General features: G+C 44.0%; 1 protein-coding gene across 1 annotated transcript in view; it reads left to right on the top strand.

Moving 5' to 3' along the window:
* Positions 1 to 3,264: 3,264 nt before the first annotated feature.
* LOC147428856 (F-box protein SKIP8-like) overlaps positions 3,265 to 21,531 on the top strand; it is a 58,439-nt gene continuing 40,172 nt past the window's right edge. The window contains exon 1 of the mRNA XM_086494932.1: positions 3,265 to 3,848. Within this exon, the coding sequence (XP_086351058.1) occupies positions 3,450 to 3,848 (399 nt within the window). The 5' untranslated portion in view covers positions 3,265 to 3,449. The remainder of the gene's footprint in view (positions 3,849 to 21,531) is intronic.

Here is a 21,531-nt window from a genome sequence, read left to right as displayed (position 1 = left end):
ACACACTCTGTGTGTGTTGATGTCGGAGAACAGATATTGTATATTTGGAGTCGGAGAGACGAGATGTTGATGTCGAAGAAAACTGTAATGTTTCTGCTCTCTCTCTCTCTCTTGCTGTCTCTCTCACTCGCTTGCTCTCTCACTCTTAGCTATCTCTCAAATTCTCAAGCTCGGGGTGTAGGAGGGGTCGGAGAGTTGGGATCGTCGAGGCTCACTTTGTGGGAATGATAGCTTACACACAAGAAGGTGTGAGCTCGAGCCACAAAAAAATGATTCTGACGAGCGTGCAGGGCTGTTGAATCCGGAACGACTATGTGCGTGTGTGTGGGCTCTGGTGCATCTCGGCTTGCTCAATTCCATGCAGCTCTCGGACTTGTAGGCATTTGCTTATGCGTTCGATTGCAAGCTCTCTACTCGGCTCTGCTCTGCTGCTCGCTGTACGGTTCGGGTAAGCCAATGCTTCTCGTTGCTCGCGACTCTGTTCAAGCCTCAGAGCTTGCACACGCCTTCAATTGCAAGCCTTTTGTATGCTTTTGATTCCACCTCTCTCATGCTGCCGAGGTGCTCCACAATTCTAAGCTCCCCCTCGATCTCGCTCCTACTCACCTATTGCCGAATTGAAGCATAATTGCCCCCCTGCTCGGCCTTGGCTAACTTGGCTTTCCTTGCCTTGGATCTCTATTGCTTCCAAAATTCCCCCAAGCTTTAGCCCGATCTCCTGATGAAGCTGTTCAATTCCAAGCTCCCCTAGCTAGGGGTCGGTGCACACACGGTTAGGGAGGCGGGAGATGTTGGGGCTTGGGAGCCGTGCTCTTGGGCTCTGATACCAATTGATGAGTGCGCGTGTGCATGTGCGGAGTGTGTGCAAGAGAGGGGGAAGAAGAGAATGGGGAAGGGGATGATACACAGATAGCCTGTGTTGGGTTAGTGGAGAAGAAAGAGAAGAGTCAACCCTTCCTCTTTTTCTCCCTATATTGATTAGGTGAAATCAAGTGTACAAGGGCGGTTTCCCATGGCCACCTGGCCTACACCCCAACAATATATAGCATGATTGGGTGGAGAAGAGCATGCATTTATTCCACGGTCCTCACATTCTCTCTCTGTGTGTGTTCCTATTCTCTAAGCATAAGGAGCCTCGACCTCTTCACAACCAACGTTCAAAGATGGTCTCGACCTCTTCATGACCAACTTTTGTGAAATTTCTAAACAAAGGAGAGGGGGTGCCAAGGGGGAGGTGTGGAGTGCGCAAAGGGGATTGGGTGTAGGAGAGAAGGTGCAATAGTCAAATTCACCAGTTCCAACAATGTGCAGGAAAGGAGGTGAGGGGAGACGGGAAGGATATTCCAAGATGTTGGGAGGTTTTATTGATGTAGAGTAAGTATGTAGCTATTACCAATACATTACATAAAATGCTCAGGGTATCCAGCTCAAATCAGTATTTCAAAACATAATAATCACATAGGTTAGTATTCATGTAAAACATAGACACCGGTAAAACCTTGAGCAAGTACCAAATGGAGTGTGGAAAAACTCTACAATGTTGAAGATGAAAGAGATAAATCATAAGAGAGTTCAAAGGTCAAAAGTCCCTTCCATTGATTATAGAAGTCTTAGAAAGGATTGTGCGCTTAATTTTCATTCTCTCATTCAGAAGATAGATAGAGAAATCTCTCCAATTAATAAGCTTCTCAACATGACGTGATTAAGTCTCCCCAATCTCTGGAAAAAAAAAATCCCTTCCAAACATATGAAACATATGAAGTGCATAAGTAAAGGGTGAGTTCATGAAATGAAGATATGCATGAAAATGGAAACTCAAAACACTTTTCGTCTCCATATAAAGAGATGGTCGAGTGCATATTGATACATATTTGCTTTTCTTTTGCTTATTTTCACTTTAGGGTAGAGGAGCCAAATTTCAGCTGTGAGCCTAACCAGTGCATTCAAGGAATCGACTCATTTTTGATGCAACTTTATCTTTTTTATTGGGGTGGGCAAGGCTCTCTTTGGAGCCCGACCACTTATTGGCTCCTCTACCCTAGTGTTTTCCTCTCTAAGAGAGCTAATATATTGAAATAGCGTGAAATAAGTGTGTCAAAAGTTTTTTGACCTACTATATTAATAGGAATCTAGGGGGATTCTCAAGTAGCCTTAAGGAGAAAAGAGCACCGTAAAACACGTGGAGGAGAGAGAGAGAGAGGGAGGGAGGGAGAGAGAGATGCCCCTTTGAGAGATATTTTTTGCATCCGCATTCTCTGGGCGACGAGAAAGAGATATGCAGGGTTTGTCGAGTGCTGCTGCACCGCAAGAAGAAGCAACCATGTGAAACTTGTGCGCCATTTTGCGTGCCAAAGGCGAGTAGGAAGAGATTTTTTTGATGTGGGCGCTGCACATGTGAGGGTGGAGGGCATGGGGTGGGGGTTCACAGGCAGGGCTAATATAGAGAGATGTAGGCAGTAATGGAGACGTACAACACCAATGGGATGCTACGAGTAGGTGAAACATGTGGGCCCTTTTGCGTGGTTCTGCAGAGGCAAGAATGAAAAGCGTAGGTGGAGAGAGAAAGGCGGATGGTCTGTGTGAGGGCAAAATCGAAGATAGAGAGGGTGACGGTGAGGGGCAGCCACTGCGCGTGAATGGGGATTGGAACCTCCTTTCCTTTGAGATTTACAGATTCTTGGAATCTTTGAGATAGCCACACATGGATGAACATTGCGTCTTGCAGCATGTGAGGGGTGTTGGGGAGGAAGAGGAGAGCATTCACTTTACTTGGGGTGCAGGTGATGATGGGTAAGAGAGGCAAATGAATATACATAATAAGTATTGAATTTCTTTTACGTTGTGCAAGTAGGACCCCCCTCGCCCATATATGACACCGTGACGAAGTGAAGGGATCGACGACGGAGACATGACATGCACGGATCTTGAGGTGCAAGCGAGAGTGTTGCCCTAGCCAAGAATGCCATGCACGATGGTTGAAAGGCTATCGTGCTTTAATGACAATGCTTATGCATAGCCCAATTGATGACGTGGCCATTCATCCAAAGACATATATCTCGCCCATGGAGCCTGTAGCCACCTCACCCGTCCATGCCTTCAATAGCTCCTGTGCCACCTATAGGCCCCGCCCCCCCCCCCCCCCCCCCCCCCCCCCCCCCCCAACCCCAAAAATAAAAATAAAAAAATAACCGAGCCGCTGGTAGGCTAGACAAGACTAGTAGTCCACCTCTTTAACTTTCAAGCCTTAATGTTCCAACTTCCGTGTTGTGTGAAACTCGAATAGAATGCAGCCCGCGTTAGAAATTGAGGGTTCCATTCGAGCATCTTGTCGTCGCCAGTGAGGTCTATAGGGTATGGATTCAGTAAAGGTGTCCCGAATACAGACGGCTTTCTCTTTTCCTGCAATGGAGGCTTGGTCCGTTTTGTGAGAATCCATCACTCTTCAATCTATGTTTTATGATTTGCGGCGAGATCCATGGAAGCTTGATAGCGGCAGGAGAATGGTGGGGACTCGTTTTGTGGTAGCGCAATCGGCAATATCTCTTTCTTTCCTGCTCTACTTGGTACTAGGGTTTGCAAATAGCAGAAGGAGGACAAAGAACAGGACAATAGTGGGATTGCGCAATATGACTTGTAAATGCAACGGAGACAGGTTAGAGCAGGTGCAGCAGCCGCCCTTTGCCTACCCTCAGCCAGGTGCGTCCATCATGGAACAACTTGTCCCCGAAATTACCCAGCATATGCTTAGTTACCTGGATTATCAAAGCCTTTGTAATGTCTCCATGACCAACTCCTGTATGCGTCGTGTTGCCAATGATGACAGTATATGGAAGGCCTTATTCCATAAGGTGCATTGCTTATTCACTTTTTGTTATTCACACTTTGTCAATGTAACTTTTGCACAGCTAGATATATGCATATGCACGCTCCGTAGGAAGTTAAAGTGCATATGCATGTGTGAATATATATGTGTGTGTATATGTTTGTATATTTATCTACAGTATGTTGTGTATATATGTATATACAAAACACTCTTATGTGAGAGAGAGAGAGAGAGAGAGAGAGAGAGAGAGAGAGAGAGAGAGAGAGAGAGAGAGAGTAGCCATAGGGAAAGGGGCCCCGGAATGGAGGAACGGCCATTCCCAATTTCCCCACATTGCCTTTTAGTGAATGTTCCCTGTCTTCGTTGTGACAAGGGAACGTGTTCCTTTTGTTTTGGAATGCGCTCCCTTGTGACACGTTCTCTTTGTTTTTACAATTTGGATTTATTGAGGTAACTTTAGAATCTTTCTTTCTCTTACATACACCCACCCACCCTCTGTACACTCTCTTTCAAGACACACAAGCAGTGAGCACATAGACAAACGGGCCTTGTGAAGGGTGTTCTATTCCTTGTTGAGATATTTATAAAGTGGTAGTCATAAGTGTAACATGCTTGGATATTCAAGCTAGAAATCAATAGCAACACACGAAGAGAAACTGCAACAATTGAACTTGAATATATATACATATTACATACATATACATACATACATACATACACACACACATAAATATATTTACACACACACAATACACGAAGAGAAATTGCAACAACTGAAGTTGAATATACAAATATATATAAATATATATACACATACAATACACGAAGAGAAATTGCAACAATTGAAGTTGAATATACAAATATATATATATATATATATATATATGTGTGTGTGTGTGTGTGTGCGTGTGTGTATGTATATATAAAGATTCTTAGTGATGACATAATCACTTATGTTATAACCCACGTGGCTGTGCTAGCACTTAGTGTCTAGAAGTTAAAAGTGCATCTGCATGTGTGAATATATATGTGTGTGTATGTTTGTATATTTGTCTATAGTATGTTGTGTGTGTGTGTATATATATGTATGTACAAAACACTCTTGTACATGAGAGAGAGAGAGAGAGAGAGAGAGAGAGAGAGAGAGAGTAGCCATAGAGAAAGTGGGTCCAGAATGGAGGAACGGCCATTTCCAATTTCCCCATGTTGTCTTTTAGTGAATGTTCCTTGACTCCGCTGTCACAAGGGAACGCGTTCCTTGTGTTTGGAATGCGCTCCCTTGTGACTCATTCTCATTGTTTTTAAAATTTGGATTTACTGAGGTAACTTTAGAATCTTTCTTCCTCTTACATACACCCACCCACAATCTATACACTCTCTTTCACGATACACATGAACACATAAACAAATGGGCCTTGTGAAGGGTGTGCTTGCCACTGCTATTCCTTGTTGAGATATCTGTAAAGTGGTAATCATTGAACAGAAACTTCATAATCACTGAACTTTAATAGAGAGAGAGAGAGTCGTAGTGTCGTGCCCAGAGGTATTGGCCCCAAAGTCTGGCGCCTCTATTGGTATGTATCTTTCATTAATCATTGCAAAGTATAACTCTCGAGGGGCCTTTGCTCTCAAACTCTGCGTCTAGATGCTCTGAAGAGTGAGGCCCTTGGGTCCTTTTTATTCTTACAAGGGATGCCCAAAAGCTTCTAAACTCAAAAGCAAATTTTCCCAAAAGCAATTGGTCAAAAAGCTGCCCCAAAAAGCCAGCAGCGCAAATTGCGGATTTTTCGTACGCCAGTCAGTGTAAAATCCGGGACTGTCCGTACAGTCTGCCACGTCAGCATGCCAACGCTTTTTGCGAGGGGTGCGTACAACAGCCACAACATCATCTGTTTGCTTTTGCCACGTTAGCAGGCTGCCACGTCATTGATGTGTGCCCGGGCAGTACCGCCACGTCATCAGTTTGTGAGATACCCCCCTCTTGGAAGCATTGTCATTGCCCTTGATTACGCCTGCAAACTCAGACATAAGCCATAAACCAGTTCAGTAGACACTGACTCTAAGTACTGACGCACTAGACGACACAAATCCAACACTTGCACAAAGATGACAGTCACTGAACGATCACGTCACATTTAAATCAAATCAATCACAGAAAAATTCATTTTAAATCTCCGACCATGATTGCCAACAACGTATTTAGCAATCGCATCTAGATCCATCCGGGACCTCACTGATGTCGGATTAACTAATTCATATTGTGATCATGTCTATAGAGATTCTCAAGACTGAAATGTTGCAGTCATTTCGTCTTTGAGTCCTGCACTCTAACACAGTCACATGTTAGAGTGTTCATCAATTAGAATCAGTTTCGGGAATTCCCATGTCGAAGTACTTTCATAAAGTCACCAGCAAAATATTGTGAGCCCATCAGTATCCGTGAAATCCAAAGGAAAATGAGTGACTTTATTCTTTCTAGGTAATCTGTGACAAAAGAGCGGAGTAACTCCTCTCTTATGTAGTCCTACTTGCACCAGATTGAACCTGCTGATCTCCGGGAACTCTTGGAATAGCCAAAGCTAGACCAAAAGCGTCAAGTTAAAGTTCCAAATCTGAGGAGTATGTGCTAGGTCCTCCTCCTCCATCCACTCGCATTCAATCCCGGATAGTTCTTGACTCAGAACTGTAGTCCACTTTACCTTTCTCTTTCCTTTCTTGGTGAGTCAATATCTGTCCTAGAACGAGTATCTCTTCGCTCTCTTTCCCTTCATGTTACTCCTCAGGCTCCCCGTCGATTAGCACCTCACCCTCGAAATTTTTCAATTGACTGACATGAAAAGCATTTTAAATCTTCCAAGTTTTTGGCAATTTTAGTCTGAAGGATACATTATTTATGATTTTATTTTCTCTTGAATGTGGAAAGTGCCATAATCATTCTTAGCTTTGGAAACAGTCGCTCCTTTCCTTAGGCATGCCTTCTCAAACCGTAAGAGCTCCCAATCATCTTCCTTCAGCTGCAAGTCGTGTCGAATCTTGTTGGCTGCCCTCTTATGCCGTGTTTGAAACTTCTCAAGAGCCTTGTGCACCTTGGCAAAACCAGTATCTAGATCTAGATCATACTGATCTGCTTCAAAAATCTTATCCTGGGTCTGGGGAATTCTCTGATCTACCAATTGATTTCCTTTTTCCTTTCTTTCCTTGTGCCCTGGAACCTGTGGGTAGCGTCTTTCGCTTCCCCTGTCCATTGGCACGTCAGTATCAATCATCGGAACCCTAAGATGCATTATCATCTGATTCCCTTTCTCTGGAATCCTTTGATGAACTTGCATCTGGTTCCCTTAGTTCGTCGGAACCGTCTGATTCTCTAGAATCCTGTGATGAGCTGTCATCGGGTTCCCCTAATTCATTCTTTTCAATCTGGTGGACTCTTGCCTTGTTGAGGTGGATACTATCTTCTGGTTCAGATAATATTCTCGAATCTCTTTTGGCAAACCACAACAAAACCGCTCAATCTGGTCTTTCAAAGTAATCTTCCGAAACGAAGACATTGGCAAATAAGTATCCCTAAACCTCTGGCAGCAGTCATCCAATATATCGTTCTCAATCATTTTCAAGTGATGCCAAGCCGTGATGACATTTGTTGCATATTCATATGCTATCCAAGTTGACGTGAAAACTGTCTTGAATTTTAATAACATCGCAGTTGCTTCTTTGCGTAACAATAGAGTAGACCACCATGTCTGTACAATTTCTTTCAAGTAAGATGCCGCCTTTCGCACCCTGGAATGTTTTGAGAACCGTCCTCCAGAGAAGGCGACGTCAAACTGTTATACAAACTCAAGGGCTTGATGGGTGTCCTGGTAGTCTAAAAACGTCTAAAATTTGACGACTGACTCCCTTCCTTGAACTCCTTGATTTTCTTGTTGATTTGGTCATTGTCAAAAGAGGACGAACTTTGCTCCTCTAAATGGCTAGATGGCCTTCTATGCCTTCTAGACTTTTTTTTTTTTTCAAAAATTTACTTTAAAAGAATCTTGTCTTTGGTGCTTAAAAATTGAGGAACCTTCTTAGCACCCTCGAGTACTTCAAATGGCGCCGTCCGCGTGCGTTGTTATAGGCAAACTCCACCAAGGGCAAATACTTTTCCCATCAAGTCTTCTGATTTGAAATATAAGACTTCAACAAATTCAATTTCATTGAATTGGCTATCTCAAATTGCCCATCTGTCTGCGGGTGGAACGGGGACGAGAATTGCAACTGCGTGCCAACGTTCTCCCAGATTGCCCTCCAAAATAATTTAGTAAACCGGGGATCTCTGTCCAAATCAATGGACTCAAGCATGTTATATATATTCAGAAAATTTGTGAGACTAAAAGTTTCGCCAAATATCGGGCTTCAGTGTCTTCTTTACCTGAATGAAGTGGGCCTGTTTACTGAATCTGTTGATGATTGTCCAAATGCCATCGTTCCCACTTTGAGTCTTGGGGAGATAAAAAATGAAAACCATAGCAAGGCTTTCCCAGGGGTGGGTGGGAATGGGTAAAGGCTGTAAGAGTCCATGTGCCGTATGATGTCAAAGCTTGACCTTTTAGCATACTAAACAACTGCGAACAAAGTCATCCACATCGTTTTTGAGTCTCGGCCAATAGAAGTAACGCTCCATACCCTTCAAGGTGGTATTTATGCCGCGGTGGGCTGTAAAAGGTGGACAATGGCACTTTGTCAAAACCTTTTCCCTCAAGGGCTGTGTAACACACAACATCGTTTTCCGCATCAAATAGCCATCCCGTATGGAATAGCCTGAAATTGTCTCCCCATCGTGTATCCTAGCAAAAATATCAACAAAGTCCGTATCCGTGGCGTACTGATCAACCATATCCTCGAAGCTTCTGTGATGAATCGCGGCCTCTGCCTGTGGCCTTTAGCCTATCCAGCATAATTCCAAGTCGAGCGGCCAATGAAGTTGGCCTTGGCTCCTCCATCAAAGAAAATGAAGGCTTCCTGATCGTTCACTTTGCCCCATGTGTGGCAAAGTTTTGTGCTTTCGTTCATTTGATTGGGTGTGTCTCCACGCAATGTGGTACCAATCCTGCTTTGATCTTTCCTTTTTAGCCCTTGGTTGCTACTCTGTAACTTTCTGGCTTATCTTCTGGTGGTCCTCGTCACAAATTGATGACGTGGCATGACCACCCGTTGGCACACTTGATGACGTGGCAGAGAGCTGTACGAATAGGCTGACAATAGTACGGATTTCCGAGTTTTGCGTTGACATGTTGATGTGGCAGATTTTACGGTTTTCCACGTCGCACACTGGCTGTTGACTTGGATACTATGGCCCTTTCCTAATTCAAGAGAAGATAAATGATGTATCCTTTAGATTGAAGTTACCAGATACTTTGTAAGGTGTAGCGGAAGTGAATGTTGAACTTTGCTCAATGGAGTGCTCCGGATTGTGCTCAAGGGTTCCTTTTACTTACGGAAGGGAGAGCCTTCCGTTCCTTTAGTGAGAAAGTGCAATGAACACTACTTTCTCACAAACAAAGTGGTGAACAGTGTGAATGAAGGTGCTGAGACTGAGAGATAGAGAGAGAAGAATACGACACCGGAATGTTGTCAAACCCTCCTCCGAAGGCCCCACTCTCTATGGCAAGGGCTGTGTGGGATTGCACAAATCTCTACAATGCTTTGGACTTACCGACGATGTCGACGACAATGAGGACTACGACGAGATGGGCTAAAATTTGAAAACGCTAAGGGTTGAAATCTGCAAATCTTTATATGCTGAATTCTGACTCTATGTGGGTGATGACGATGCGACGATGACGCACTGAAAACGTAGGTACTGAAATCTGCGTTTTCCGGGCTGAATCTACAAACTTCGGTGGATCTGACCGTGCAGCGAGGATCTGCTGCGGGAAGGTGAGATCTGTGAGGTTTGGGACTGCTACTGCGGTGTCTTGATGGTGAAAACTGAAAACGTTGGTTTAACTGATGAGTCTATCGCGGTATATCTGCAAAATGCCGAGGTTGGTCTGCAAATAAAAAACGCTAGGATTGAATGCTGTCCAGATGCAAAAACGCTAGGTGTCTTGCTGTGGTCTGCTAACGCCAGGTAGATCTGCAAGTTGCAAAACATTGGTTGATTTGCAACTGTTAAAAAACGCTGGCTGATCTTTGGTCTGTGGCTGAAAACGCAAGGTTGACTGTCGGGGGGGGGGGGGGGGGGGAGTGAGTCCTGCTGAGAAGGTGCCTGCTGAACACTTGGTTCCTATTGCCCCTTCTGCCTAAAAGTGCTAGCTCTAGGTTTCTTATGTACTTGCTTATCAAAATTGCCCTACCCAATTTTCCAACAAAAGTCACTTAAAACTAATAAGTGAAAATTGGCTAAAATAGGGAAAATAGGTTCATGCACTGTAAAAATGCTCCTGATGGTAATCTGATGATCATGCTGTCTCAACCAAAGGATATGCATCTACTCTAAGTGCCTGGACATGCACGGTCTGCGAACAGACTTACAAAAGTGCCAGAACACTTCCTAAGCTAGGCTGACTGAACTGAACTGAACCCTTGTCATGAAGTAGCTTGTCCATGTACACATAGGATATGCACGTGACATCCCCTCCTTTTCAAAGTGAGGTATTGGTACCGAACTGTATGGCATCGAGGGAGATCGCCAACAGCGTCTGGAATTCTGGAAAGGACTCTTTGCCGGCCCACTCTGATGCGTGGGTCATGCGATACTTGAACTTCATAAAGGTCTGCAACGCTTGCTTCTTTGGACCGCGCCGAAAGCAACAAAGTCATCTGGGGCTGCTTCAATGTTTCAACTTTGTCTTAGTCATGCGTCTACCTTCTTAAAGAATCTCCGAGGACGAAAATTCCTAAAACCACTTCCAACAGAAACATGAACATACCCATTCCATGTAAAGTGACTGGAAAAATTTTAGTCTTCTTGAAAGACTGTGCATGCAATGTAGATGAACATAGAAACGGAGTGCCAAACCGTTCATCAATCACACGCAAACAATGGATTCGAAACTTGTCTTTTTGATCTAAATCAATCAACTGCGGCAAATCACAATGGAAATGCAGATGCTTGATGCTCAATCCTTCTTGTGATCTTTTTGATACTGTGTCATGCCAAGGAAGAGACATGGAATGTGAATTCCTTGGATGCAAACATTTCATCTTTTCATGCGTAATCCGCATACATCCGTGCTCATTCATGAGTGATTCGTGTTCATCGTATAATATGACATGCCTGTGAAAAGGGATCACATAAGGACGGCGACTAAAATACAGGAAAGCATCACGAATGAAACACTCAAACAATGCATGCTGACTAATCATTCGAACATATAGTACTTCCTGTGGGGGTTCTTTGGAACTCGACTCGAGAGCCAAGATCGATTCTTCATGATCTATCGAATCTGCAATGATGTTAGCTTCACTAGACAAAGTATCAACTAAACCATCATCCTCGTGAACAATCACATCTTTATCCTGCAAATCATCATGCTCGTGAATAATCACATCTCGATCATGCAAATCATCATGCTCGTGAATAATCACATCTCGATCATGCAAATCATTATCATGCAAGTCATGTGTATCGTGCTTTGGAGAAGAAGAGACTGAGAGTCTCCTTCTCTTGATTCTCTTCAATCTGCGCGTGCACATTAGAAAAGAGTAGGACCAACTATTGCATGTGTTTGTTTGTCTGCGCTTCACGCTCTAAACGTCTTTCTTTGCGCTCGCGATCCAATTCGGCTATTCTTTCTTTGCGCTCGCAATCCAATTCTGCGTTTCTTTTTGTGGCCACCAAGCTCACTTGCTCGCACTCACGCTCTATGGCTGCCATTCTTTCTTCGTGCCACAGTTCTTGTTGTCTACTTCGTCGTACCATCATGTCCATCATCACTTGACCAAAGCCTCCATAGGAGTTGGTGCAAACCTTGGCGTAGATGGGGAAGGGGGAGGGTCAGAAAAACCTCTTGGTATTCTTCTTCGCCATTGCCATGCTCATCACCTCTATGCAAAGTATCCATTCCACTTCGGGTAATGACCATACACTGAAGTCTTGGGTTCTTAAGTTTATGAGGAACTTCGGTTCTTGTGGGTCTTGGGTTCTTGGGTTCTGAGGTTCTGGAGTCTTGAGGTTCTTCTTTAGCTTGCAATCTGTGCTAGAGAAGGACCTTCTCTTACCTGACCTCGGGCGCACCCCTTGGCGGCCTTGCGCTCACACCAAGGTTGCTTTTTTCCACCTCACGTCGATTGGCCGGCCGCTAAGTGCACGGTCTGCTCTTAATGAGTGAAAAGAGGCACAAGGGGAGGCTGGACAAGCCCTGCTTTCTTGTGTTTCCTGTCACTCGTCAAAACACGATTAGGAATCGACACGCCCAAGTGGACTTGGGTGTAAGGTGCAGTGGAATGAATGTTTGCGCTTTGCTCAAGATGAGTGCTCTGAACTGTGCTCAAGGTTCCTTTTGTTCTTATGGAAGGTAGAGCCTTCCGTTCTTAATGAGAGAGTGCTATGATCCCGCAAACAAAGTGAATGGACACTGTGCGTGCAAGTGAATGAGACTGAGAGATAGAGAGAGAAGAGAGATACGACACGAGAGACGTTGTAAAACCCTCCTCCGAAGGCCCCACTCTCGTCGGCGAGAGTGGTCTACTTATGATTGCACAATCTGGTACAATGGTGATGCATGAGACTGATGCAAGTCTGCCCAACCATATGGCCTCTTTAGAAGCCTTAGTGGCTGAAGTATATTCAGCCTCAGTAGTACTCAATGCCACAATTTTCTGCAGTCGTGAACACCAAGAGACAGCACCACCAGCAATAGCAAACACATAGCCACTAGTGGACTTCCTGGTATCCAAGTCACCTGCCAAATCTGCATCACAATAGCTCTACAACTTCAGGTCACTTTTTCCATAGCATATACACCTAGATTGTGTACTTGACAAGTATCTCAGAATGCATTTCACAGCTTCCCAATGTGCTTTGCCGGGATTGGACATGTATCTACTAACAACTCCCACCGCATGGGCAATGTCAGGACGAGTGGCAACCATAGCATACATAAGAGAACCACAAGCTGATGCATAAGGGATTCCCTTCATAGCATTCACTGCCACGTCATCCTTTGGGCAATCGGCTTTGCTAAGTTTTGTGTGTGGAGGTAAAGGTACTCCAAGTGACTTAGCTTCAGCCATGTTAAACCTATCAAGTACTTTAGCAATGTACTTTTCTTGAGATAAGAAGAGCAATTTCAACTTTCTATCTCTCTTGATTCTCATGCCCAAGATGTGCTCAACATCACCTAAATCCTTCATTGCAAAAGCTGAATTCAGCTGACGTTTAAGAGCATCAATGGTAGACTTATGCTTCCCAGCAATCAACATATCATCTACATATAGCAGAAGGATTATAGGACTTCCATCATTATCCTTCTTTGGATACAAACAATGGTCTGAATGGCTGCGTTTAAAGCCTTGAGACAGCGTAAAAGTATCAAACTTTTTGTACCACTGACGTGATGACTGCCTCAAACCATACAGTGCCCTTTTAGTTTGCATACAAGTTCCTTTCTATCAAGAACTACAAAACCCTCAGGTTGCTTCATGTAGATATCTTCATCAATGTCACCATGAAGAAAAGCTGTTTTTACATCCATTTGATTCAATTCTAAGTCAAGCACTGCAGCGAGAGCAAAAAGGACACGGAATGTCATAAGCTTTACAACAGGGGAAAAGATCTCTTGAAAGTCAATCCCCTCTTTCTGTGCATACCCTTTGGCAACTAACCTTGCTTTATACTTGGGCTTTCCATTAACACATTTGACCTTGTAAACCCATTTGTTAGGAAGAGCCTTTCTTCCTTTAGGCAATGGCACAAGATCCCAAGTATTGTTTGCATGCAAGGATTTCATTTCCTCTTACATTGCAAGCTCCCACTTACTGCTTGACTCACATGTCTTTGCCTCTTTATACGTAAGAGGCTCTCCCTCATCTGTCAACATAACATGATGCAAAGAGGGGTCAAAGCGCTGTATCAATCTTTTGACACGAGTAGACCTGCATACCCAATGATCTACATTCTCAGGCACAGGTTCTACATCAAGAGGCAACTCATTTTCAACATGCTCATGCTGTTGAAAATCATTTTCAGCCATGACAGGCGGCTGTCCATCCTCATTTGGAGCATCTAAATCATGTCCTACCTCTTCTGGCTCAAGGTTAACTGGTTGATTATCAATTTCAGCTTGTGGTAATGCATCCTGAGGCTCTTTTTCAACATCAATAGGTGGCAAGAGAGGCTGAAATTTGACCGATTTCTTGTCAATTTCATGAGATGTAGCATTTTTCAGCAATTTAGACTCATTGAACACTACATCTTGGCTGCGTACAACCCTCTTAAACTGAGGCAACCATATCCTGTAGCCCATTGAACCCTCTTCCCCATAACCTAGGAAGAGTCCTTGGATGGACTTGGCATCTAGCTTTGTCCTCAAGTCATTACGAACATGGACAAAAGCCTCGCAGCCAAACACTCTCAAATGATCATAAGAGGCAGGTTTGCCAGACCAAACCTCCTCTGGAATGTCATTTTTCAGCGTACTGTTAGGAGAGCGATTGCATACATGAACTGCAGTTTTCAGAGCCTCTTCCCAAAACCCACGAGGGAGATTAGCCGTGGACAACATGCAACGCACTCTCTCACATAAAGTACGGTTATACCTCTCAGCCACACCATAAGAAGATGGATTATAAGGGGCTATCAACTCCCTTTTAATCCCATATTCTTCGCAATAACGCTGAAATTCAGCAGACGTGTACTCCCCCCCCATTGTCAGATCTCAGACATTTAAGCTTACTACCCTTTTGCGTGGTCACAAAAGCATGAAACCTCTTAAATGCATTAAATGTCTCACTCTTATTCTTTAACAAATATGCCCAGCCTTTCCTAGTGCAATCATCAATGAATGTAACAAAGTATGATGCACCACCAAAAGACTTAACAGGCATTGAACATACATCGGAGTGAATTAAATCAAGAGCATTAGCTTTGCGCGAGACACTAGAATAATAAGAAGACTTCTTTTTGTTTACCATACAAACAGTCATTACAAAAATCTAACTCGGTGCCCTTTACATCAACCCTCTTCAAAGAGGAGAGCACATCAAGTCCCTTCTGGCTCATATGGCCAAGTCTTTTGTGCCACAACTCCAAATGAGAAGCAACTTCGGCCACTGCAAGAAACTTGCCAGGCAAAGCTTTGCCATGTAAATAGTACAATGTACCACTCTTGCATCCCTTGACAATGAGCATTGATCCCTTAAGCAACTTCCATGAACCCCCAACAAAAATGGTTGTATAACCCTGTGCATCCATCTGGCCAACAGACAATAGACTCTTCTTGATGCCTGGTACATACCTTTACATCTTTAAGCATAAACTCTTGGCCATTGTTTAATGCCAAGCGCACAGTGCCCATTCCCTCAATGTCACAAGCATGGTTATCCCCAAGGTAAACCTTGCCATACTTGTCTGCATGATAAGAAGCAAAAAATTCCACAGATGGAGTCACGTGAAATGAGGCACCCGAATCTACTATCCAAGATTGTGTAAGGCCATCATTTGCACTTAGCAATGCATCAATGACATCTCTACGTGAGATAAGCATGTCTTCTGCATTTGCTACAACAAAATCTGAGGGGCATGAAGCTGCAACCATGATCTCCTCATTGTCGGATAACTCTGTGATAACCACACTAGAGGATACATTGACAGTCTCCGAATCCTTGGAGGAGGTACCTGCTGATTTTTCCCCTTTCTTATCCTCTGTCTTCTTCTTCTCCTGTGATTCCTTCTTTCTTTCCTGCTCTTTCTTGAAATACCTGCAATCTGGGTTCTTATGGCCTTTTCTGCCACACTGATAACAAGTCACATCCTTATCCCTAGACTTGCTTTTGCTCCTGTTTTGAGTCTTGGTACCTGTATTTTGCTTATGACTTCTGCCTCTCTCATTGTAAGCAGAACTGCCACCTTCTCCACCACTAGACTTGCGTCTAATTTCCTCATTTAAGATGGAGCCTCGCACTCCATCATATGTGAGGTTGGGGCTATTACTCAAAGAAACCACAAGCGTTTCCCAAGAGTCTGGCAAAGTCATCAACAAAAATATGGCTTTCAACTTGTCATCAAAAGGTTGAAGCCAAGTATCCTGTAGCTGACTCATAACACTGGTGAAAGCACTTAAGTGCTCAGAAGTCGACTTGGCTTCGTCAAGCATCATGTTCACCAGTTTGCGCATCAAATGCACCTGATTCACAGGGGTGGCATTCTCATAAGTGGCCTCTACTTATGCCAAATTGCATATGCACTGTCCAAGCCCTTTATGTCCACCAGAATGTCATCGGTCACAACCATTTTGATGTAGGCCTTTGCCCTCTTGTTGAGCTTGGCCCAATCCTCATCCGGCATATCCTCAGGCTTTACAACCAAAAGGGCGTCCTCACAATCCTTGAGGAACAAAATCCCCTGCATCCTGTCCTGCCATAGGTCGAAACCTGTACCGTCAAATCGCTTGATTTCCATCAAGCTCTTGGCATCGGACGATGAGGAAGTAGAGGCCAATTGCACGGATAAAAATGCAGCAGAAAGTGTCTGCACAAAATCTGAAAATTTCCAGTGATCACAATATACAGCACGTTGCATACAATGTGCTAAAAATTTCAGCAATTAATAAGTATCCCCAATGCGTACTTCTATAAACCCACAAAAGGCATACATAAACCTCAATTTGTGTAGATAAAAACAGTCCAATTCTGAATTTTCTGCAAATTTACTGTTTTGGCGCATCAATTTGCATCAAATGGACCTATTTTGAGTGAAAAAAGCAAGGGGCATTCACGGGAATCGATTTAGAACACCCGCGTTTGGCTGTTTTGACCTGTAATTTTTTGGTTTTTACCTGTTTTGACCTAATTTCACCCTGTTTTAGGCTGTTTTGGAAACCCTAATCACCCTAGGTGACACCGGAAGCAAGGGGCTTCACGATGAAAGCGGAAATTTGACGCGAGAGAAGCCTTTCGCCTGCTGTGTGGCCACCTGCGCAAAGCTTCTGAAACCCTAATCTGGCTCTGATACCAGTTGATGAGCGCGCGGCGGTGTGTGCAAGTGATAGAGCACGCGAAGATGTGCAGGCTTTGAGGCTTGAAGCGGAGGCACTGTGCTGCAGAAGGGAAGCGCTAGCAGAACGAAGAGGGAGAGAGAGAGAGCTCACATTTTTGGGGAAAACTCAATAAGTGAGTTTTGGGTTTTCCCACTTTTAGTATAAGTGACCTTTAAAAAATGTGTCCAGGTTCTAGTATAAAAATGTACAAAAAAGGGGTTAATTAGGCCTTTAACCCAACAGAATCTGCTACTCTTTTATTGCTGAAAATCACCAGGCTGAAGATTGCAAAGGTTGAGATTTGCAAACGCTGGGATCTTCAGAAAACGCTAGGGTTGAAGGCTTTCCAAAAACGCTAGCTGAGCTTGTGCTGTCGATAGATGCTAATGCAAAACGCTAGGCAAGGGAAGGTACTGTGGCTTGTGTCTGATGAAACCGCCAAGGCTGATGCACTCCAGAAACGCTAGGTGGCTGATGGTCTTTGCTTAAGAGGAATCCCACCAAGGTCTTGTTGGAGAAGTTGCCTGCTGAGCTTGGCTCCTGTTGCCTCTGCTGCCATATAGTGCTAGTCTAGGTTTGCTTATATACAAACTTACTCAATTTGCCCTACCTACTTTCCAACAAAAGTCATTTAAAAATAATAAGTGAAAAATGTTAAAAATAGGTAAAATAAGCTAAATGCACTGAAAAATTCCCCTGAAGGATTCTGATGGGAATGCTTATGATCATGCTGTGTGCAACCAGAGGATATGCATCTACACTAAGTGACTGGGCATGCACGTTCTACGAATAGACTCACAAAAGTGCCAGATCACTTCTAATCTAGACTCACTGGATTGACTGAACCCTGATCATGCTGTAGCTTGTCCACGGACACATAGGGTTGGATGTGTCACGTGACATTGGGTTACGTGCGACCGCAACAAGCAAAAAAATACTTTCTTGTGGTTCTATCATTGAGTGATACACAACACTGCCAAAGCTCTGATACCAATTAAGGTTTTTATTGAATGAATGTTGAACTTTGCTCAAGATGAGTAATCCGAACTGTGCTCAAGGGCTCCTTTTACTTACAGAAGGGGGAGCCTTCCGTTCCTTTAGTGAGAGAGTGCAATGAACACAAACAAAGTGGTGAACACTGTGAATGAAGGTGCTGAGACTGAGAGATAGAGAGAGAAGAATACGACATCAGAATGTTGTCAAACCCTCCTCCGAAGGCCCCACTCTCTATTGTGAGAGCGGTCTACTATTGATTGCACAAATCTCTACAATGCTTTGGATTTGCCGACGATGTCGACGACGACGAGTCGGGCTGAAATCTGAAAACGGTAAGGGCTGAAATCTGCAAATCTTTATCTGCTGAATTCTGACTCTATGTCGGTGATGACGGCGACGACGATGATGCGACGACGACGCGCTGAAAACGCAGATGCTGAAATTTGCGTTTCCCGGGCTGAATCTTCAAACTTCGGTGTATTTGACCGTGTGGCGAGGATCTACTGCGGGAAGGTGAGATCTGCGAGGTTTGGGACTTCCACTGCGGTGTCTTGATGGTGAAAACTGAAATGCTGGTCTAACTGATGATTCTGTCGCAGTAGATCTGCAAAATGCCGATGCTAATCTGCAAATAAAAACGCTAGGGCTGAATGCTGTCCAGATGTAAAAACACTAGGTGTCTTGCTTTGGTTGTTAACGCTAGGCAGATCTTCAAGTTGCAAAACGCTCGCTGATCTGCAACTGTTCAAAAACGCTGGCTGATCTTTGGTCTGTGGCTGAAAACGCAAGGTTGACTGCCCGGGGGGGGGGGGGGGAGTCCTGTCGAGAAGGTGCTTGCTGAACACTTGGTTCCTGTTGCCCCTTCTGCCTAAAAGCGCTAGCGCTAAGTTTCTTATGTACTTGCTTATCAAAATTGTCCTACCCAGTTTCCCAACAAAAGTCACTTAAAAGTTAAAACTAATAAGTGAAAATTGGCTAAAATAGGGAAAATAGGTCTATGCACTGTAGAAATGCTCCTGATGGTAATCTGATGATCATGTTGTGTCAACCAGAGGATATGCATCTACTCTAAGTGCTTGGACATGCACGGTCTGCGAACAGACTCACAAAAGTGCCAGAACACTTCCTAAGCTAGGCTGATTGAACTGAACCCTTGTCATGAAGTAGATTGTCCACGTACACATTGGGTTAGATGTGCACCTGACATACTTGGAAAATTCACAATGTATTTCATGTGAGGCTGTTGAGACCTTTCAAAGGTGAGGTGCCAGTGGACAGGGAGTCAGAGGAGCAACCTGAGGTGGAAGAGATAGGGGAAATTCTTATTCCAGAACAAATCTTGGCTCACAAGGAAAGGAAATTTTTATTCCAAAACAAATCTTGGCTCACAAGGAAAGGAAAGTGAAAGGGAAGGTGATACGTTGGTATTTAGTCACAAGTTTAAGAACTATCCGGCATTGGATGCGAAATGGATGGAGGAGGACCTAGCAGATACTTCTTGGATTTCATAGCTTTACCTTGAGGCTTTTGGTTTAGCTTCGACTATTCCAAGAGCAATTGTCAACGGGTTGAATCTGGTGCGGTGTGGGTTGCACAAGAGGGGAGTTACTCCGCTTCTTTGTTTCAGATTACCCATATGGAATAAAGTCACTGATTTTTTTTGAGACTTCAGGGATATTGAGGGGCTGACAGTATTTTGCTGTGTGACTTTATGAAAAGAAGTACTTTGAAATAGGAATTTCTAAAATGAATGTGTTATATGTGCTCTCTCATGTGTGTAGTGTTTGAGTGCATGTCTGAAAGACGAAATGACTGCAACATTTTGGTCTTGCACACTTGAGGGGTGATGTGGATATGATAGGAACAAGATTTAGTCAATCAAGACATCCACTAGAGATCAGTGAGATCTGGATGTGATTGCTAAATACGTTACGAGATCATGATTCTCATCTAAGATCTTGACAGGGATAGTGATGTGAATGTCGTGAATGTTGAGTGGCTGTCGTCTTCGTGCAAGTACTTGATATGTGTTGTCTAGTGCATCAATACTTAGAGTCAGTGTCCATTTTACTGGTTTTTGGCTTATGTTGGTTATGTTGATTACAATTCTTTCAAGAGGAGGGTATGTCACAAAGTGATGACGTGGCATGACCTAAAGGACGGACTCCGGACAAAGAGGGGTCAGAACCCTACTGAAAGATGCTGAAAAAGTTGATCCAACTTGCAAAACCTATCAGAGAGGCCTAAAATTAAAGGTCATCAATTTTATAAGTTGTTCTAACTTATGGGGCCCTGTGCGATGGGGCCTAAGGGACACAAGGCTAAAACGTGGCATGGAGGGTTGATGACGTGGCAACTGTACGGATGCTTGCGAATTTTGTTGATGACGTGGCAAGCCGCATGGATCTCCGCGATATACGTTGCTGACGTGGCACCTGTACAGATTTTTGCAAATTGCGTTGGTTGCCCCTAGCGCTAGCTTTTGGGCCAAGATGCTTTTAGACTTGAAGCTTTTCATGTGTATAGCTTTTATCGCCCAGGGCCTATAAATTGAGTGCCAAGGCCTCAGTCTCAGGCAAATGAGGTTGGGAGCATTGCTGAGAAGAGGACCCTCGGACATTGTACTTTGTGAAGCATTAATTATAAGAAATATGGAAAGGGTGGCTAGTCTTTGGGGCGAGTCTCTCTGGGCGCGGAACTACGCCGTGCCGTGTCGTCTCTCTCTTAGTTTTGTTTAGTTCTTTCAGTTTTCTCACGTGTATTGTGGTAGATCCTCAACCCAAGTCTGCTGCACTTCTTCCCCCTCTATCACACAGAACCTGCACTCACAATATCACTCTCTCGTATCTCTCTAGTCTATTGCACAACTCTCTCATGAAATAAAAGGAAACTTGAGTAGCATTGAGAACTCATCTTGAGTTATCGCCACAAATCACTCAGCTGCATATTACATTGGTGTTAGAGCTCTTTGGTAGTGTTCGGTATCATCACTCAAGAAAAGCACTTAAAAACCTTTCTTAGTTTTTTTATCAAAGAAGTTATGTGTGAGGTAACTTAAAAAATTAGGGCTTGTCCAGCCTCCCCTCGTTCCTCTTTTCCACTCGTTGATAGTAGACCTTGCACATTGCGGAAGGCCAATCGACTTGAGGAGGGAAAAAGCAAGTGAGCGCCATGCCACTAAGAGGTGCACATGTAGGAAGGAGTTGAGCTTGTACACTCCAAGCCAAAGATTGAATGCAACACATGTGAGCGAAACTGAAACAACTAAATAAAACTAAGAGAGTTGAAACTGCACCTTGGAGTTCTGCGCCTAGAAGCACATGCCCCAAAGACTGGCGTCCCTTCTCTGTATTTTCTTTATTTATTAAGCTTCCACAAAGTACGAAGTTCGAAGGTCCTCTCTCTCTGGCAAGCTTCAAGCTAATCTGCCGGCAGAAGAGGCCATGGCACTCTTTTAAAGGCCTTTGACCATGCCCAGTACTTACGTGAAAAGCATAGGTTCTATGTCACGTGCGCACAGCACTTGGGCTA

This window comes from Adiantum capillus-veneris, chromosome 22 (genome assembly GCF_014529385.1).
Source record: "Adiantum capillus-veneris isolate H3 chromosome 22, ASM1452938v2, whole genome shotgun sequence".
NCBI lineage: Eukaryota > Viridiplantae > Streptophyta > Polypodiopsida > Polypodiales > Pteridaceae > Adiantum > Adiantum capillus-veneris.
Note: the sequence above shows the minus strand (reverse complement) of the source record. Positions and strands in the feature narration are given on the sequence as shown.